Source organism: Rhinatrema bivittatum, unplaced genomic scaffold (genome assembly GCF_901001135.1).
Source record: "Rhinatrema bivittatum unplaced genomic scaffold, aRhiBiv1.1, whole genome shotgun sequence".
Classification (NCBI taxonomy): domain Eukaryota; kingdom Metazoa; phylum Chordata; class Amphibia; order Gymnophiona; family Rhinatrematidae; genus Rhinatrema; species Rhinatrema bivittatum.
The window spans coordinates 19153-39024 of NW_021820356.1; the positions used below are offsets into that span (position 1 = coordinate 19153).

At 48.1% G+C, this 19872-nt stretch overlaps 1 protein-coding gene across 1 annotated transcript in view; it reads left to right on the forward strand.

The window, feature by feature from the left end:
• Positions 1-19872, forward strand: part of LOC115081569 (fibrillin-2-like) — a gene marked incomplete at its 5' end in the record, with an annotated part of 190616 nt that overhangs the window by 7681 nt on the left and 163063 nt on the right. The window contains 4 exons of the mRNA XM_029585997.1: positions 4349-4471; positions 5232-5348; positions 13815-13943; positions 15235-15354. Of these exons, the coding sequence (XP_029441857.1) occupies positions 4349-4471; positions 5232-5348; positions 13815-13943; positions 15235-15354 (489 nt within the window). The remainder of the gene's footprint in view (positions 1-4348; positions 4472-5231; positions 5349-13814; positions 13944-15234; positions 15355-19872) is intronic.

The window sequence follows — 19872 nt, forward strand, 5'->3', positions numbered from 1 at the left end:
ACCAGTGAGTTTTGTCCATCATCCGCCAGGGATACCAATTAAATCTATTTGGTGTCCAACCAAATTGCTCTCTGTGCCCATTTTGGGGACCGGTAGAGTATCAGGAGGTGCTACAAATGGAGCTCTTTTCCGTCTTGACAGCTAGAGCGGTCAAGCCCATATCACGAGGGCAAAGAGGGATTCTACTTCAGATACTTCCTGATTCCAAAGAGTACAGGAGGACATCCTAAATCTAAGGGCCTTGAACACGTTTCTAAGAAAAAAAAAGTTCAAGATGGTTTCCCTGGGCACTTTGATCCCCCTTTTGCAAAAAGGGGACTGGCTAGGCTCCCTCGATCTAAAGGACGTATACACTCATATCGAGATCTTCCCCGGTCACAGGAAGTAGCTCCAATTTGTGGTGGGAAAACAGCACTTCCAGTACTGGGTGTTGCCGTTCAGGCTTGCGTCAACCCCACAGGTCTTCGTAAAATGCCTGGACGTGGTGGCGGTGCACTTTCACTGGCTGGCAATGCATGTTTTCCCATATCAAGAGTACGTCTCAGGCAGGGCCACCCGGTTCATGTGCTTGACCATTCAGAGGGTTGGAGTCACTAGGGTTCGTTCGCAACTACCCAAAGTCCCATCTCAGTCCGTCACCTCTATTGGACTTCATGAAAGCCCTGCTAGACACAACAGAAGCCAGGGCCTTTCTGCCGCTTAAGAGGGCCATCACTCTGGCAACCACTGCAATAGAGGTGCAATAGAGCCAGCAGTTGTCAGCCTGACACATGTTGAGACTGTTGGGTCACATGGCAGTAACCGACCATGTCACTCCCTTGGCACGCTTACACATGCACATTGCACAGAGCCCAATGAACTCTGAGGTCGTAGTGTTGCCAGGCTACTCAGAGCCTCTCGGGTTGCATTCAGTCTGGGGAGTTTCCCAGATCTCATCATGCAAGATCAAGCAAGCTGTAGCATCCCAACCTCCAGGCCTTGTCGCTCACAGCCTGGAAGTTGAGAGGTTAATCCTGCAGCTGCTTGATCTTTCAGAGGATGTGTCTCAGGTCCTGATGGCTTCCAGAAAGCTTTCCACTAGACAGTCCTACAGACTGAAGTGGAGGAGGTTTTCCGTGTGGTGTGTGCAGAAGGCCCAGATCTGTTCTCCTGCCCCACACAAAAACTGCTTGACTACCTTCTACAACTGTTGGAGGCTGTCTTAAAAACCAGCTCCATCAGAGTTCATCTTAGTGCAATTGGCTCATACCACCATGGAGGAGATGGTACGCCCAATGGTACAGCCTATAGTTGTACGTTTCATATGGGGCCTGCTTCAATTGAACTTCCCCTAAAGCCTCCTGCTGTGTATTAGGACATCAATGTGGTATTAGCTCAGCTGATGAAAGCTCCTTTTGAGCCTCTGCGTACATGTGACCTGAAGTACCTGACCTGGAAGGTCATATTTTTGGTAGTGGTCACTTCAGCACTCAGGGTCAGCGAGCTCCAGGCCTTAGTGACTTATCCACCTTATACTAAGTTCTATCATGACAGGATGGTCTTGCATACACACCATAAGTTCCTGCCTAAGTTGGTGACAGATTTCTATCTTAATCAGTCATTCGTCCTGCCAGTTTTGTTTCCCAGGCCCCATTCGCACCAAGGCGAATGAGCACTGCACAGTTTGGGACTGCAAGTGAGCCTTACCTTACTACCTGGAGTGGACAGAAGCCCATAGAAGTCCACCCAACTTTTTATTTCTTTTGATAGGAATAAGTTGGGCATTGCCATTGCCAAACAGAGAATATCCAGTTGGCCAGCAGATTGCATCTCCTCCTGCTATGCCCAGGCGGGACTGCATCTTGGCGGTCATGTCAAGGCTCATTCTGTCAGAGCCATGGCAACGTCTGTGGCCCACTTGCAAGCAGTTCCTGTGAGGAAATCTGCAAAGCTGCAACATGGCATTCTCTGCACACATTCATATCACATTACTGCATGGATAGGGATGACCGATGGGACAGTAGGTTCAGTCAGTCTGTCTTCCAGGACCTGTGTGAGGTGAGAACACAACTCTCCCAACCTAGGGCCCTTTGTTTTGATTCAGGCTGTCTCCCCAATAGCACCGGTGGTGTTGTGCTGGTTGGCACCTGGTTAGGTGTCTGTTGGACCCATTTTCTGTTGGGGAGCAGTCTGTAGCTAGGGATTCACCCATGTGTTGAGGACTACCATCCTGCTTATCCTCAAAGAAAGCAGAGTTGCTTACCTGTAACAGATGTTCTCCGAGGACAGCAGGATGTTAGTCCTCACGAAACCTGCCTGCCACTCCGCAGAGTTGGGTTTCTCCCTTTTTTATTTAATCGTAATTCTATGTTACGAGACTACAGAGGGACCCTGCATGGACACGTGATGTAGGACATGCTGGGCTTCCTCAGTGTGCCTAGTTAAAGTTCTAGAAATTTTGACATAAGTTTTCCGTGTTGGGCTCCATCTGGTGATGTCACCCATGTGTGAGGACTAACATCCTGCTGCCTCTGAGAACACCTGTTACAGGTAAGCAACTCTGCTTTCTCCCTGCCATCTAAGAGGGGAAAAATGTTGCAGTTGCATTAAAAGCATCAAAGCATATTGGTTAAGAGTAATAATCTCCATGCCTTCTGCTAAGGGCAGTAAACACTGTACCAGCAAGTTACCCCCCTGCACGCTTATCTTTTTTCCGTCCTCTAGCCTTTAGGGATTCACAGCCTTTACCCCATGCCCTTTGACTGTTTTCATTTTCACCACCTCCTCTGGAAGGACGTTCCAGGCCTCCACACACTCTCCGTGAAGAAATATTTCCTGCTGTTGGCTCTGAGTCATTCCCCCTGGAGTTTCATTTCGTGACCCCCTAATTCTGTTGTTTTCTTTTCAATGGAAAAGGTTCGAAGTCCATACATCACTGAAACCTTTTAGGTATCTGAAGGTCTCTATCATGTCTCCCCTGCACCTCCTCTTCCAGGGTGTACATATTCAGATTCTTCAGGCTCTTCTCATAGGTCTTCTCATACAGACACCACACTATTTTGGTTGCCCTTCTCTGGACCACCTCCATTCTGCCTCTATCCTTTTTGAGGTACGAACTCCAGAACTGGACACAGTACTCCAAGTGAGGCCTCACCAAGGACTTATACAAGGGCTAACTTTAGAATTTCTTTCAAGCAGTCCTAAAATTATCCAGCAAGCTTAACCTGATAACACTGAATGTTGGGATTATATGGAAAACCAAGGCCTAGATTTAATAAGCCAGGATATAACCTGTCATATATCGCATTTATTGCTCAATATTGCCATAGAGCAGCTATATAGCACGATATTTTCAAAGATTCCCTCCCTTTATGAAAATTTGCTGCTTTGCATACATGTGCATGCATATAATTATCTAATGCATGCAAAGCAGCTAATGCATAGGCAATTCAATGCAAATAAAATGATGCAGTCAACTTAGAGAAATCTTTTTTTTTTTTACTTCAGGGCCATCTCAGCAGATAGCCCTGGGGTGGGGGGAGATTTACCAAGACCCCTAGGAAGGGGGCCTTTGCCAGTGTGTTGGGGGATCAGGGTTAGGGCGCCCTTTCCCCGTTTTGATTTTACAATTGTCAGTCGTGACCCCCCAGACTTTGAACACACACAGTCCCAAATGATGTGTTAGCCCCAGCCCAAGACCCCTCTGGTGGCTAAAAGCATCCCTGCTGGGAGTGAGGGTCTCACTCCCACGACGGCTTCAGTGCAGCGTCTGATAGGCAGCGCTCATAAGACGGCCCAGAAATATTTGGGGTTTAAGGAGCGCTGGGTGAGACAGGGCAATTTAGATAAGGTTGGGATCCGTGAGTCCTTTGATTTCTTTTTTTTTTTTAATACTGATACTGACAGCGCTATTTACTGTGCTATCTTTTAAAGATAACTTGCAACTTATCCAGATCTCTGACCACACAAGACCGGATAACTTTAAAACCTAACTGGCTATATTCAAACATATTTTTTAAAGTTAGCCGGATATCTTTAAGTATATTCAGTGGGACATTTATCCCAGTGAATAAACAGGACAAGTTAATCAGCTAACATTAGCCTGATAACTTGTCCACTAAACAGCCTGTTGAATATTGGCCTTGAAGTGCCTGACACTGGCTCATATTTATTAATATGGATCATCATACTGAGCGATTTCAGTATTTTTAGTTACTAGTTACCTGCTAAGCCTGGTGTCCTGAGGGGTAGTGGGCCCTTCCTGGCAGCACTTACATCCTTTCTGACCAAATGAAAGAATTATATCCATAACTTCTTTTCCCACCCTGTTAGATTAGCACTAAATGTTCTTTCTTTATGTGGACTGCAGATCTGGATGAGTGCGGTCAGTCTCCCAAGCCATGCAATTTCATCTGTAAGAACACAGAGGGCAGCTACCAGTGCTCTTGCCCCCGAGGGTACGTGCTGCAGGAAGATGGCAAGACATGCAAAGGTAAGGAGAAATCTAAGCAATGCTACTCATCCTCGTAAGACATGAGACAGCGCTGCACACCTTCTCGAGACTCGAGGGTCAGAGCTAGGTACCCTCATGGGACTTGAGGGTCAGCGTTAAGTGCCCTCCCTAGACGTGAGAATCAGTACTACACACTGTTGTGAGACAAGACAGCAGCACTAGGCACTTGCCCGAGATACAAGGGTCAGTACTGGGCATTCTGGTGAGACACAAGAGCTAGCATGATAGGCTCCTGAGACGCAAAAACCAGCTGTGTTCACCCCACTAGACATGAAGTCCTGTGCTATGCACCCTCCTGAGATATGAGAACCAGCATTAGGCACTCTCCCGATTCACATAAACCAGCACTATATACCCTCTAGAAATAGGGCAGTTAATATATTACAAACCATCACACTTTTACGAGAGAAACAGCTGACATTACATATTGTTGCTAGACATAACATTGTGTGCTACGTACCACTGGGAAACCCAAATCCCAGCACTACACCCTTTTCCAAGTTACATTAGCTCAACATACCCAGAGCAAAACACCGTAGCGTACTCCCATGAGACACCATTACCATCACTGCACACCCATCTAAGACGTGAAAATGTGTATTGCACACTGTCATAAAACAGGACGATCACGACAATACAAGGTAGCCAGAGCTTCACCACACACAATAACCAAAGCCACATTCCACTGCAACACACAACTATACAGCAAGCACGTCTGATGAGCTGTTTCATGCCTTAGATCTAGATGAGTGCAACACCAAGCAACACAACTGCCAGTTCCTTTGTGTGAATACCATCGGCAGCTTTAATTGCAAGTGCCCTCCGGGATTCACCCAGCACCACTCCTCGTGCATAGGTGAGTACTGAATCCACGCAGTCTCTCCTAGTGTCTCCTTTCAGCCTTTCCTGCAATCTCTACTGCTGTAGTAGGCAACCTTATATAAAAGGAAAATTAGATAAAACTGGAAACATGTTTTTCACTGATGACTGTAACATAAAATAACTTGACCAGGAAGATGAATATAAATATCAAGGAGTAGAAGCACAAGCTACTGAGAGAAATGATCAGCAAAGAATACTAAAGGAGACTGAAATTGATATTGAAAAGTGCTTTAACAGCATGGAATATGATACGATCAAATTGCAAACCCAGTAAGAATTGAGGCAAGCACATAGGCCTATGAGTGAGGTTCATTCTTGTCATTTGGAGACATTACCTCATGAAAACTGAGACAAGGCAGTCTCTCCTGGTGCTTCCGTTTAGGTTTTGGTTTTTTTTATGCTTCCCAGCAGTCTTATGACGTCCCACCCTGTACAACATCAATAATGATGCTGCAGGTTGGTTGTAGTGTGAAATCTCTAAAGACCTGCCTTTCCTGTTCATACCCGGATCAGTCCAGACTGCTGGGTTTTGCCTCCCTTCCAGCAGATGGAGACAGAGAAAGTTTCACTGACCCTGCCCTATAACCTGGTGTGCCACCTGCTACTCTTCAGTATTTCTCTGCACAAGATGGTAGAGGTGCAAATCCTGCAGTCCCCCCCCCTCCCACCCCCCACCCCCAAACGAAAGGAAAAAGCAGAGAAGATAGTTTTTTAGGATTCCTCCCAGGAGGTTGCTAGGCCCTGCTGTGGCTATTCCTCCTGATTCTGAGGTGGACGAGCATGGGGGTAGGGGACCCTTGCCTGGCTTGGTCCTTTTCACCGCCGTGGGTGGATTTCTGGTGATGCCAGTTCTCTCCCACCCCCCCCCCCCCCCCCCAGGAGAACTCTTGGCATCCTGCAGCTCTTCTGCTGCACAGGGAAGTGTACCCTCTGTTTTTGTGATTTTGATTAAAGTTTAAAAAAAAAAAAAAAGAAGCGGACAAGCAGAGCAGCTGAGAAAGCTGCAGGCGGTGCCGGATATCTTTGGCTTTGCTGGGGCGGGAGATCTCAGGTGGCAGGGCTGGTCAGCCACTTGGTCGGGCCTTCCTTTCTGGCACGGCACGGCTGCTTTTAGTCAGGCAGATGGCACGCAGCAGTGTCTGCCGCTCATATTGCGATGTGTGGGGCTTTCGCACACTGGGCTGTGCTCCTGATGCCTCTCTGGGGGTGAGGCATCAGGCGGAGGCTGCGCCGGAGCGCAGGGCAAACAGAAGACAAGCACGGGAGCGCCTCTGAAGACCACAAAGACCCTCCCGCCAGGCGCGGGAACAATTGCCCTGTTTTCTCCAGTTGAAGGGATTTCAGTATTTATCAGGGGGTCAATGGATCTTACTCCCCCATTGTGTCTGGCAGTGCAGGGCTCCACTAATAGAAGGAAACCTGATTCAGATGAAGAAGGGGGACCTCTTCAGGGATGTCTGAGGGCCCCATAATGTTTTCATCTGAATTTGTGCTGCTCATGCATGAGGTATACTTGGCAAGAAAAGCAGCTGGGAAGCAGTCAGATTGGTCTCAGGAATCCCTTGGACTGCGTCCTGGTAAAAGGCCTAGAAGTTCCAGGGATCAGATTCCTAGGTGATGATGGCACATCCTGTTAGTCCAGATGAAGGCTTTGAGGAATCAGAGGAAAGAGTTCTGCCGGTAACTGCCTCTCCTGAACCAGCTGCTCCTGATACTAGCCCAGATGTGGCACATCCAGATTGGGGGCTGGGAGAGGTACCTAAAGTGGTGCATCTCGTCCGTAAGGAGGAACTGTGGCCCTTGATGCCCCGTTATTGGGGATCAAGGTTCTCCAGGAGAAGTCTGATCAAGAAGGGATGGACCCAGTCATGGATGGCCTATGGGATCCAGCGAAAGCCTTCCCCTTTCACAAATCGGTGAAGAAATTAGTGGTCAGGGAAGACATGCTTGAGCTTTTGGTGCTCCCAAAGGTAGTCGCGTCAGTGTCAGCGGTCACTAAGAAAACCACCATTTCTGTGGCCGGTTCAGCGGCACTGAAGGATGTGTTGGGTTTGTGGCATAGTGTGGACTCTTAGTCGCAGTGGAGATGACTCCTCCCATGGGGAGGGGCCCCGTGGGGAGCCACAACAATAGGCTAGACTCAGAGAGCAGACACTTGGAGGTGGAAAGCTTTATTGTACTGCTGTAGATAAATGGTATGATGCAGGAAGGAATGGCACTGAAGTCCAGCAAGGTGCCAATATGCTCAGACAGTCTTAGATGTAGAAGTCTCACCCAGATGTTCAAGGTTGATAGGGTTCCGCAGTGCAGGATAGGCCGAACGTGGTGGGTGGAATTGGAGAACTGGATCATAGAGGTACTCACTGAAGCGTAGTACAGGAATCTTCCTGGCAGATGGTGAAGGTGGGACCTGAGGTCCGAGGTGCAGGATAGTCTGAACTGGTAGGCCCTCGAGGAACGAGTACCTGAGAGTACAGACAATCCTGAAAGAGAAGAGAGACCCCCGAGGAGTGGTTGTCTTAGTTAGTAGAAACCCCGAAAGATAGTTGGAAGCGATAAGCCCCGAGGAGCGGGTGCCTAGAGCTTCGTCAGGAGCGAGATACCCCAGTGGGTAGTGAGGAATCTAAGCGAGCAGCTTAGAGTGGTCAGAGTAGCTAAACCAAAGTCCTTGCTAACTCATTTGTTGGTAGCGGAGTGGAGGCTTAAATATCTGGAGGTTTTGACATCATGCGGTGGGGATGCCCCCGAGGTTCCCGCCATCACGTGTAGATAAGCATAGGCAACTTGCGCGACGCGCCCTAGGAGGCCAAGGGAAGGAGCATGGCAGAAGGGAACACCCATGCTGAGTTGGAGACGCCAAGGGTTTCGGCACTCAGCACCGGAGGCAGCCATCTTGCCCAAAGAGGAGGAAAAGGGTAGAAAAGTGGTAAGGCAGACCATTGGATGCAACAATATGCAGTACAGCAATTTGGAGATTCACCTCATAAAGATTATTTAGGTAACTGTGTTAGACATATATGCTGCCGTTTGCAATAGCTTCATTTTGAAGGCTAGCCTGCCTTGGGTGCAGCAGTTGCAGACTACGAGATTGCTGTCTGCATCTGAGGCTAAACAGGCAGACTGTCTAGAAGTGACAGTGGCTTATGTTGAGGATGTCTTGTATGACCTCATCAGAACTTCTTCAAGAATTATGATGTCAGCGGTCTTGGACAGACATCTCCTTTGGTTAAAGAACTGGTCGGTGAATGTTTGGTCCAAGTCACGCTTAGGAGCATTGCCTTTCAAAGGAAAACTTCTATTTAGAGAGGTCTTGGAAGAGCTCGTAAATCATCTTGGCGAGACCAAAGGGCATAGGTTGCCAGAGGATAATCCTAAAGGAAACAAGGATGTTTGCAGGATGTTCTCGTTTCTGGACAAATAGAAGGTTTCATCAGAGTAGGCCCCCAGCAGGAGCCTAGAGCAAAGCAGCCAGGAAGTAACAATCCTGGAGTCTTTTGAGGGGCAGAAAGCCAAACAGAGATAGTCTCGGCCAAGAAACTGGTGGAGCTAAATCTGGAGATGGTATAGAGAAGGGCGACAAAAATGATAAAGGGGATGGAACAGCTCCCCTATGAGGAAAGACTAAAGAGGTTGGGGCTGTTCAGCTTCGAGAAGAGATGACTGAGTAGGGGATATGAAAGAGGTCTAAAATCATGAGAGGCCTAGAATGGGTAAATGTGAATCAGTTATTTACTCTTTCGGATAATAGAAGGACTAGGGGGCACTCCATGAAGTTAGCAGGTAGCAGATTTAAAAAGAATTGGAGCAAATTCTTTTTCTCTCAACGCACAATTAAGCTCTGGAAATTGTTGCCAGAGGATGTGATTAGTGCAGATTATAAGGTGAGCTGACAGTAATTGGGTAAAGTTCAGGACATATTTTGGTCATTGGGGAATTGGATATACCAGATTATAGGGAGGGTTCAGGATAAGGGGTTAAGGATCAATACACATTTTGGTCATCAGAGTTAAGGCGGATTTGATATACCAGGGAAATAGATGGCACAATCAAATAGCCAAGTTTTCAGGACTTTCTTAAATTTCTTAATGTCTGCTGTTGTTCGAAGATTCTCTGGCATAGAGTTCCAAAGATCTGGGCCAGCAATTGATAATGTTCTGCCTCTAGTTTGAGTTAGATGAGAATCTCTTATAGCCGGGATTTCAAGAAGGCCTATATAATTTAAAAAAAAAAAAAAAAGAAGAGCCATCTCCTCCTCCAACAATTTCCACTCCTTGGGGTCTAGCTTCTGGTGACTGAGAAAATCCGCTTGAACATTGTCCATTCCAGCTATGTGAGATGCCGGTAGCAATGCCAGATGCTGTTCCACCCAGAGAAACAACTCCTGGGCCTCCTGGTTTCCCTTGTTGATTGATATATACCACAGTGGTTGTGTTATCTGATAAGATGTGCACTGGACAGCTGCGTAATAGAGGCAGAAATGGAAACAACACGAAACACACCGCACTCATGTCCAAATGATTGATAGACCAGAATGCCTTGTTCTTGGACCATTGCCCCTGGGCCGACTGACTCTGACACACTGCACCCCGGCCAGAAAGACTGGCATTTGTGGTAACTACCACCCATTCCGGAACACTCCATGACTTAGATGATCCCGACTAAGCCACCATGAAAGACTTGACCTTGCAGCCCCCTTGAGCAACAGCGTAAGATGAAATTGTTCCAACAAAGGATCCCAATGGCAAAGAAGAGACTTTTACAGAGTCTGCATGTGTACAAAAACCCAAGGAACTAGCTCCAACGTTGAAGACATAGAGCCTAGCACTTGAAGATAGTCCCAGATTCTGGGCACAGCAGCTTTCAATGGCCTACGTATCTGCTTCTGCAGCTTGAGAATGCGACCCTCGGTAGGAAAAACCTTTTCAAACCTGGTGTTGAGGCGCGCTCCTAAGAACTCCAGAACCTGAGATGGGGTGAGATGACTTTTCGCACGATTCACCACCCAGCCTAGAGACCTGAATTGCTTGCAAGTCCTGAGACACCTGCTTGACTGCAGATGGCTTCCGACTTTGTTCGAATGAGCTAGTCATCCAGATACAGGTGGACCAGAACGCTTTTATTTCTAAGCACCACCACCCACCACAATCACCATCACCCTTGGTAAGCATAATTGGAGCTGTTGCCAGACCGAAAGGAAGGGCACAAAACTGAAAATGCTTCCTGAGTACCATGAACCTCAAAAACCGTTGCTGATCTGGATGGAATGCTATGTGCAGGTATGCTTCGGTTAAGTCTAGAGAAGTCAGAAACTCTCCTTTGTGCACTGCTGCAATAACCAAGCACAGGGTTTCCATATGAAAATGAGGAACCCGAGAGCCACATTCGCCTTTTTCAAATCCAAAATTGGACAGAAAGACCCCTCCTTTTTTGGCACCACGAAATATATGGAATACCTTCCTGTCTGTGTCCCCATTAGGCATGGGAACGACAGCCCCCAGCCTCTATAACCAATCCATGGTTTCTTGGGACACCTTCCTTTTGCTGAATGGATTGCAAGGGGAAACCATGAACAAATATTGAAGTGGTTGAGAGAATTCTAATGTAATAACCGTCTCTTTTACACTTAGGACCAACTGGTCCTGTCGTGATTCTGGCCCACTCCTCGTAAAACAGGGTTAGTCATCCTCCAATAGGAGGAACAGAGTAGACCGACCTCGCTTCATTGAACATACAAACATAAAAAATTGCCATACTGGGTCAGACCAAGGGTCCATCAAGCCAGCATCCTGTTTCCAACAGTGGCCAATCCAGGTTACAAGTACCTGGCAAGTACCCCAACACAAGAAGGTCCCATGCTACGATGCCAGTAATAATTCCCGTAGTTTTTGATTGTTTTCCCAGTTTATCTCCGAAGTGTATGCCTACCTCTGTTGCTACAGTTTATTTTCCCTGTTTAACGCCGGTATATATGCCTACCTCCATAACTCATCGTCTGTTAGTGTCAAACCTGTACACCATTGTGATCCAGTGATTTTCACAAGGAATGATGGTATATATAAAACACTCAAATAAATAAACCTCAGTTGGAAAGAAATTAGTAGAACTAGGGGTCACGGAATGAAACTCCAGGAAGACTCAAAACCAACATCAGGAAATATTTCTTCACAGAGAGGGTGGTGGATGTCTGGAATGCCCTTCCAGAAGAGGTGGTGAAGACAAAAACAGTAAAAGATTTCAAACGGGCATGGGATAAACACTGTGGATCCCTAGGGACTAAGGATGGAAATGAAGAGGGAAGTGCATGGGAGATAAATTGCTGTGTGGTGGTTGCTACCCTTGGCGGTGGGCCTTCATGTTGTTGGTGCATCTCCAATATTGCTCTATGCTTTAACGGTAGGGGGAAAACAAATGACGGGTGGGAATCGGACTCAGACAGCAGCCAATGAGGACACTGGATTCCGGGGTTTGGGAATACAAGTAGGAGTGGGAGTAACTTGCTGATGCGGCTGTTGATGCCTTTGACCAGTATGCCTATACAATTTGATGCTACCACGAGCTTGCTGGGCAGATTGGATGGAGCGTTTGGTCCTTTTCTGAGGTCATTTCTATGTTTCTATGAAGACTGTCTTGAAGCTTCACAAGGACAGGGGGACTATGATTCTCATAGCCCTTCATTGGCCAAGACAGGTCTGGTTTCCACGCCTTCAGAAGATGTCCATCAGGAGACCGATCTGTCTGAGAACTTCCCTAGATCTCATCACGCAATATCAGGGCAGGATGCAACATCCCAACCACCAGACCCTTTCGCTCAAGCCTGGATATTGAGAGGTTAATTCTGCAGCCGCTCGATCTTTCAGAAGATGTGTCTCAGGTCTTGGTGGATTCTAGAAAGCATTCCACTAGAAAGCTCTAAGGACTTAAGTGGAGGAGCTTTTCCATGTGGTGTGAGCAAAAGCCCTAAATCTGTTCTCTTGCCCCACACAAAAATTGCTTGATTACCTTCTACACTTATCGGAGGCTGGCTTAGGCTCCATCTTAGTACAATTAGCGCTTACTATTACAGTGTAGATGGTATGCCCGTCTATGTTCAGCGTATAGGTGTACATTTTATGCGGGGTCTGCATCAGTTGAAGCCTCCCATAAGGCCTTCCGTTGTGTCTTGGGACCTCAGTGTTGATTTTAGCTCAGCTGAAGAAAAGCTCCTTTTGAGCCACTGCACACCTGTGACCTGAATTACCTGACCTGGAAGATCATATTTTTGGTGGCAGTCACTTCAGCATGCAGGGTCAGTGAGCTCAAGGCCCTAGTGACTTATCCACCTTATACAAAATTCTATCATGACAGGGTAGACTTGTGCATGCATCCTAAGTTCCTGCCTAAGGTGGTGATGAATTTCCATCTTAACCAATCATCCTGCCAATATTCTTTCCCAGGCCCTATTCACACTAAGGCGAACGAGCACTGCACAGTTTGGATTGCAAGCGAGCCTTAGCCTTCTGTCTGGAACAGACAGAAGCCCATAGACAGTCCACCCAACTTTTTGTTTCTTTTGCTAAGAATAGATTGAGCGATGCCGTCACTAAACAGACACTATCCAATTGGCTAGCAGATTGTATCTCTTTCTGTTATGCCTCTCCATGGAGGTGATCTGCAAGGCTGCGACGTGGAGTTCTCTGCAAACATTCACACCCCATTGATGTTTGGATAGAGATGGCCAACACGATAGTAGGTTCAGCCAGTCTGTCCTCAGGAACCTGTTTGAGGTGTAAAAGCGAACTCTCCCAACCTAGGACCCGTTGTTTGGGTTTCAAGCTGTCTCCCCCTCTGTTACCAACAGCACCAGTGTTGTTGTGCCGGTTGGCACCTGGTTAGATGTCTCTTGTTCCCCTTTTGTGTTGGGGAGCAGCCTGTAGCTAGGGATTCATCCATGTGTGAGGACTCCCATCCTGCTTATCCTAGGATAAAGTAGAGTTGCTTACCTGTAACAGGTGTTCTCCTAGGACAGCAGGATGTTAGTCCTCACGAAACCCACCCGCCACCCCGCGGAGTTGGGTTTCTCCTATTTTTATTTTTCATCGTAATTCTATGTTACGAGACTGAAGAGGGACCCCCATGTGAATGTGTGGTATAGGGCATGCTGAGCGTGCTCAGTGTGACTAGTCATAGTTTCTAGAAACTTTGACATAAGTTTTCCACGTCGTGCTCCATCTGATGATGTCACCTATCTGTGAGGACTAACATCCTGCGGTCCTCGAGGAACAGGTAAGCAACTCTGGTTTTCCTTAGACTGGAATCAGTATGCAGCAATAAAGGAGACCTGCCCTTTCCCCACGCTGCAGTTAGGGTGCAGAATTAAAGGAGACCTGGCCTTTCCCCAGGCTCAAATCAGTGTTTAAAGAGAGGTATATTGCAGTGTTTACCTGTCTGAAGTATCTTGCAGATAACAATGAGTGCACGGCTCAGCCCAGCCTGTGTGGATCCAGAGGTGTGTGCCAGAACAGCCCGGGCAGCTTCAACTGCGAATGTCAGAAAGGATTCTCCCTGGACAGCGCTGGCAGCAACTGTGAAGGTAAGATCCTGGTCCCTCTGCCACCATAACAATGTTCTGCCAGTGCCATGGCTGGTTTCCGTCCCTCCCCACTGCCTTGCACTCCGGCCTTCCTGGAGCAAAGAGCATCGGGGTGGGAAAATAGGCTGTGTGTCAGCATTTAGGTCCCAGGTCACAAAACAGGCAATCCTTAAGCCCAAACACAGTTCTGGCTTTCTAATACAGGACATCCCTCCTTCCTCCGTTACACAGAGAACTGTGGAAACAAAATGTAAGTAAAGAAATGCAGCAAAAGACTCCCCTAAGTATCACTGTAACTGTGGACTGCAAGGTATGGGGTTCTCCTTTGTCCCTCACTGTAACGTGATGAGCGAGATCTGTGAATTCTTGGGCCAAGTCTGTTCCTCTCTCCGGGAACTGGGAAAGGAAGGCACAAGTGAAGGCCTTTTGCTAATCAGAGAGCGCATTAATTCTGCAGAGCCAGAAGCCTGCCTTGAAGACTGGAGTGGGTTAGGGAGCACAGGACTTGCAGGGATAATATACAGTTGCAAGCAGCGAGAGTTCGCTAATTATGAGCTGTTGATGAAGGAATCAAGGACCAGGAGGGGAGGGCGTGGGGATAGATTTGACTTAGTGTTAGTGATGCTGAGAGACACCATATGGGAAAGAAATGTGCCCCAGTGTTAGTGATGCTGAGCAGCAACAGATGCCTTGTGCAGAGAGAACCATCCCAGTGTCGGTGATGCTGAGAGATGCAGTGGGGGGGGGGGGGGGGGGAGGAAGAGATCTCTTTCAGTGTCGCTGACCTCGAGAGATGCAGTGTGGAGAGAGATTTGTCCCAGTTTTGGTGACGCTGGGTGCTGAGAAATGCGCTATGGAGTAAGACCCGTCCCAGTGTTAATGATGCCCAGAGACGTTTCATGGAGAGACACCTGTCCCAGTGTCGGGGATGCTGAGTTCTAAGAAACGCAGTGTTGGCGAGAGACACATCAAAAATGGGGTTCAGAAACAGACCTGTTTCAGTGTTAGTGATGCTCAGAGACGCAGTGTGATCTGTCCCAGTGTTAATGATGCTTAATACCGAGAGACACGATGTGGAGAGACACCTGTCCCATTGTTAGTGACATTGAGTCCTAGTTTCAGTGATGCTCAGAGAGACAGTGTGGAGAGAGACCTGTCCCAGTGTGAGTGATACTCAAGGGACACAAAGAGGGGAGAAATCTTTCCTGGTGTTAGTGACACTGAGGCAAACTGTGCACATTGAGACTGTTTCTTACCAAAGTTTTTCGGGGGGGTGATGTTTATTTTTCAGATGTGGATGAGTGTGATGGGAACCATCGCTGCCAACATGGCTGCCAGAATGTGCTGGGAGGGTATCGTTGTGGCTGCCCCCAGGGTTATGTGCAACACTACCAATGGAACCAGTGTATCGGTGAGTAGAATGGATGGATCCAACCCCCAACAAAAGCCAACAGAAACCCACTTAGGATGACACGCCATAAAACTTCTTTTCCACAGTCAGATCATCGAGGAGAAAAAAAGAGCAGGGATTGGAAAGTTCCTGATGGAAAAGTGCATTACAAGTTGTTAGCCAGTTATTAGATAGATGTGGGAAAGTCTAAACTTACCTCAGGGAGTGAAATGTAAGAAATAGATCAACTATTGGGGATCTGATGGGTACTTGTGATCCTGAATTGCCAGTGTCAGAAACAGGATGCTGGGCTCGATGGGCCTTGGTCTGACCCAGCATGGCACTTCTCGTGTTCTTAAATAGTCACCTGCAGGAGATTACCTGCTCTCTGAGGCTTCCTGGGCTTTCTTCCCGCAGAAATCTGACATCCTGCGGCAGGTGTTATGCTTTAAATACACATTTAGTTTAAAAAAAAAGAAAGATAATAAGGGATGAAAGTGGCCATCCAGGGGTTCTGGCACCTTCTTGCAGGGACAGATGTTAACCAGACTAGTCCAGATGCATGGGTTTTGCTCACCAACCAGCAGATGGAGACAGAGAGTAACAGACTTGCTGGGGTCTCTCCTTATAGGCTCCTGTGCTGACCTCAGCCTGCCACTATTCTCGTGTCTCCAGCAGATAGTAAGTGAGCATCTTGTACTGTGAACTGAGGCCTGGTCAGGTTAGGTGAAGAAAAACCAGATGTATAAATGTATGGGCAGCTCCCTCCCTTGGCTGAGTGCAGTCATAGACCCAGGGGGCTTCCAGTATTTCCTGGATTAGGACCAGAAGCTGAGCAATACAGTTTGCACCCCCTAATCCCCTCTCGTTGGATTCTCCATTTTTCTTTCACAGGAGAAAAATGGAGCAGCAAAAATAAAATAAATACATAAAAGGAGGCAGTGGAGTCGTTTTTCTCTGTGTGCTGCTTCTCCTTTGGCTGGTTATTCTTTTTTTGCTCTCTATAAAAAGAGAAAAGAGAGAGATTAAGGCTCAAGAACCACGGCACCTGAGGGGGTTGACGGGAGCAGTGACTGTCAGCAGCGGAGCTGTGGTGATTTGCTTCTGTATGTTCGGAGGCTCTTCCGGGCAGTTGGGGTAGTGACGTGAAGGCGACTTCAGCAGCGCATGGGGAAAAAGGCCATGCTGTGCTCCATGTGTGGGATGCCAGTGCTGGGGGGAGGATTGTAGTGCTGCAGCTACGCTGAAGGGGGAGATAAGATGACAACGAAATCACCTGCCTCTGGGGGTACGGGGGGAGGGGGGGGCTGCATCGGCAAGGTCTGTGGCTCTGCCAGATCCCACCGGTGTGCTTGCTGCCGCAGCAGGAGTGACAGTCATATTGGATTCGCAGCATACAGACTCTGACTTGGGGCCTCTGTTTTTGGTTCCCGTAAACCCGTAAGCTGAGACAAATCTCTCAGGGCCTGCATTTTAGTTTCCTTAGAAGCCTCTCATGAGGGACTTTGTCAAACGCCTTCTGAAAATCCAAGTATACTACATCTACAGGTTCACCTTTATCCACATGTTTATTAACTCCTTCTAAAAGTGAAGCAGATTTGTGAGGGCAAGACTTGCCCTGGGTAAATCCATGCTGACTGTGTTCCATTAAACCATGTCTTTCTATATGCGCTACGAATTTTCCTTTCCCGTTTGTACCCCAGATCAGTCCAGACATGTGGGATGTACCAAAGCACTCCTACATTGGGCAGGCTCGCAAAAGACCCCCTCTCAACACACTTTCGCCAAAGGTCGGCTCTCCTGGAGCCTGAACATGTAAATGGTAATGGCAAGATAAAGTGTGAAGAGAAGACCACATCACCGCTCTACAAATCTCCTGCGGCGACACTAACTGACTCTCGGCTCACAACGCTGCCTGCACTCTGGTAGAGTGCGCACGCAACCCATCTGGAATTCTTCTCCCCTTACAAAAGGGTAGGCCAAAACAATAGCTTCCTTCAGCCAACGAACTATCGTGCTCTTGGAGGCCTTGCATCTATTTCTGGCACCTCCAAACAATACAAACAAATGATCTGACCGCCAAAAACTGTGATCTTTGCCTCCGGTGTCTCAGCAGACCAATTCGGGAAGGCAGGAGCTCCACAGTCTGATTCAGTTGAAACGAAGATACCACTTTAGATAGGAATGAGGGTACCGTGCGCAAAGACACCTCCTCGTCTAAAATCTTCAAATATGGTTCCCTACAGGACAAAGCCTGCAGCTCCGAAATCCTTCTGAACGAACAAATCACCACCAAAAATACCACCTTCAGTGTGAGGTCCTCAAACGACACTTTCCTCAATGGATCAAAACGGAGGCTCACAAAGCACTCACAAGACCAATTTTAAACTCCATGCTGGACCCAATCTATGCACCGGCAGCACAAATGCTCGACCCCCTTCAAGAACCTCAAAACATCCGGATGTGAGGCCTTCGCCCTTTTCCTTGGAGCATACCTCTGAGACTCCCAAGGCTGCCGCCTGAACCTGCACAGAATTGTAAACTAAGCCCTTGAAAATCATAGGCTCGTCACAAGCGCCTGCTCTCAAAAGTCAAGCCATGACACAAAAGTGATCCACCTAATCTAAGAAAATAGGATCTGGCGTTAACAGCCCCTGCAACTGAGCCAATCTCAGGGACCCGTCAATTGCGCGCTGAACCAGATCCATGAACCATGACGACACAACTTCTCTGTCACCATCAATACCACCTGGCCTGGATGCCTTTTGATGTGCCTAAATACTTGACCTATTAACGGTCATGGAGGGAACACGTACAGCAGGATCCTTGTCAGCCATGGAAGAACCCGAGCATCTATGCCTTCGGCTATGACCTATCATCTGCAGCTGAAAAACTTGCTGCCTTGGCATTGCTCCTTGACAGCATCAGATCCAGACGGGGACTGCCCCAACTAGACTGGATAAGGCCGAAGGCCTCCTTTGATAGCTCCCATTCTCCGGGGTCCAACTGTTGCCTGTTGAGATAGTCCGCTTGCACATTGTCCACTCCCACAAGATGTGAAGTTGCTATCCCCTGCAAATGTCGCTGCACCCAGGCATAAAGGTCCTGAGATCCTTGGGCAATTGTAGGACTCTTCATTCCCCCTTGCCAATTGATATAAGCCACCATTGTCACATTGTCCAAAAACACTCTGACCATTTGACTTTGGACTTGTGGAAAGAATTCCTGCTCTCGTTTCCAAGCGATTGATAGACCAGGATGCTTCCACTGGTGACCACAGCATTCGAACCATCTGTTCTTGACAGATTGCCCCTCAACCCTTGAGGCTGGCATCCGTAATCCCTATAACCCAGTCCAGAACCTCCAGGCCCATTCCTTTCTCTAAATTGGACTGACACAGCCACCAAAGAGAATAGATCTGGAAGTACCTGCAGTGGTAAAGGCCGATGAAACTTTTCCGACAATAGATTCCAGCGTGACAGCAACGCCCCCTGTAGAGGGCACATGTGGGCAAAAGCCCATGGCACCAAATTCAACCCAGACCTTGCCATCTGCGTTGCTCCTTTCTTGCCCTTTTCTTCGCTTATCTTGCCCAGTCCATCCTGCTTTGTCTTATTTCCCCACCTTCTGTCTTGTCTGTCGGCCTGACTTCCTGTTTCTGCCTTAGATTCTGACGTCTCTCTGGTTTTCTGCTTCCCTGACCCTTGGCCTGGACCCGGACACTGTCTATTCGCTGCCATCCTCAATCCTTGGACTGAACTTAACTATGCTCTGCACGCTATCTGCCCTGACCACTATTGCTCCCTAGATTCTCCAAATCCACCCCTTGAGAGACTCTCACCTAAGCCCTGCTGGCCCTGGAATCCAAATGTTGAACCTGAGGGGAACAGGGCTGGGACAGGTGAAGTTCCACCTCCTGGCCCAGCAAGGGCATGCTCGCCAGCTGTCGGCATGGGCCTAGTGGGCTCACCAATTAGGCTGTGTCAATCATGCCACAGACTAAGGGCTCACCAACCGTGACAGTTTGCTGAGGCCATAAGTTCAGTGGATCCGCCCTCAGTTCAGGCCATACCAGGTTTGGTCCATCAAGTCTAATAACAACAAGAGCAGTTCAGCCAAACAACTGGTTTTCTTCAGGACCTTGCCATATGCATAGACACTTTACAGGCCCGATTACCAGCGTTAGCCCCTGTGGTATTTCCTCCAGCTATGCCCACTTGAGTACCAGGACCTGGCACCTCCAGCTATGCCCACTTGAGTACCAGCTATGCCCACTTGAGTACCAGGACCTGGCACCTCCTCCCAGATATGACACTCTAAGGCCTGCAGAGGCTTTATCAATTAATGCCTTCTGCACTCTGAATTACAGGCAGTCAGCTTTCCCTCTGATCAAATCAAGGCAGCTTTCTTGCTGTCCCTGCTGGGCGGGTCTGCCCTGGCCTGGGCGTTACCTCTCTGGGAGCGAAAGGACCCCATGATGGAGAATATGGATACCTTTCTCCACCAGTTTAGTTTAATCTTCAACGAGCCCGGATGAGC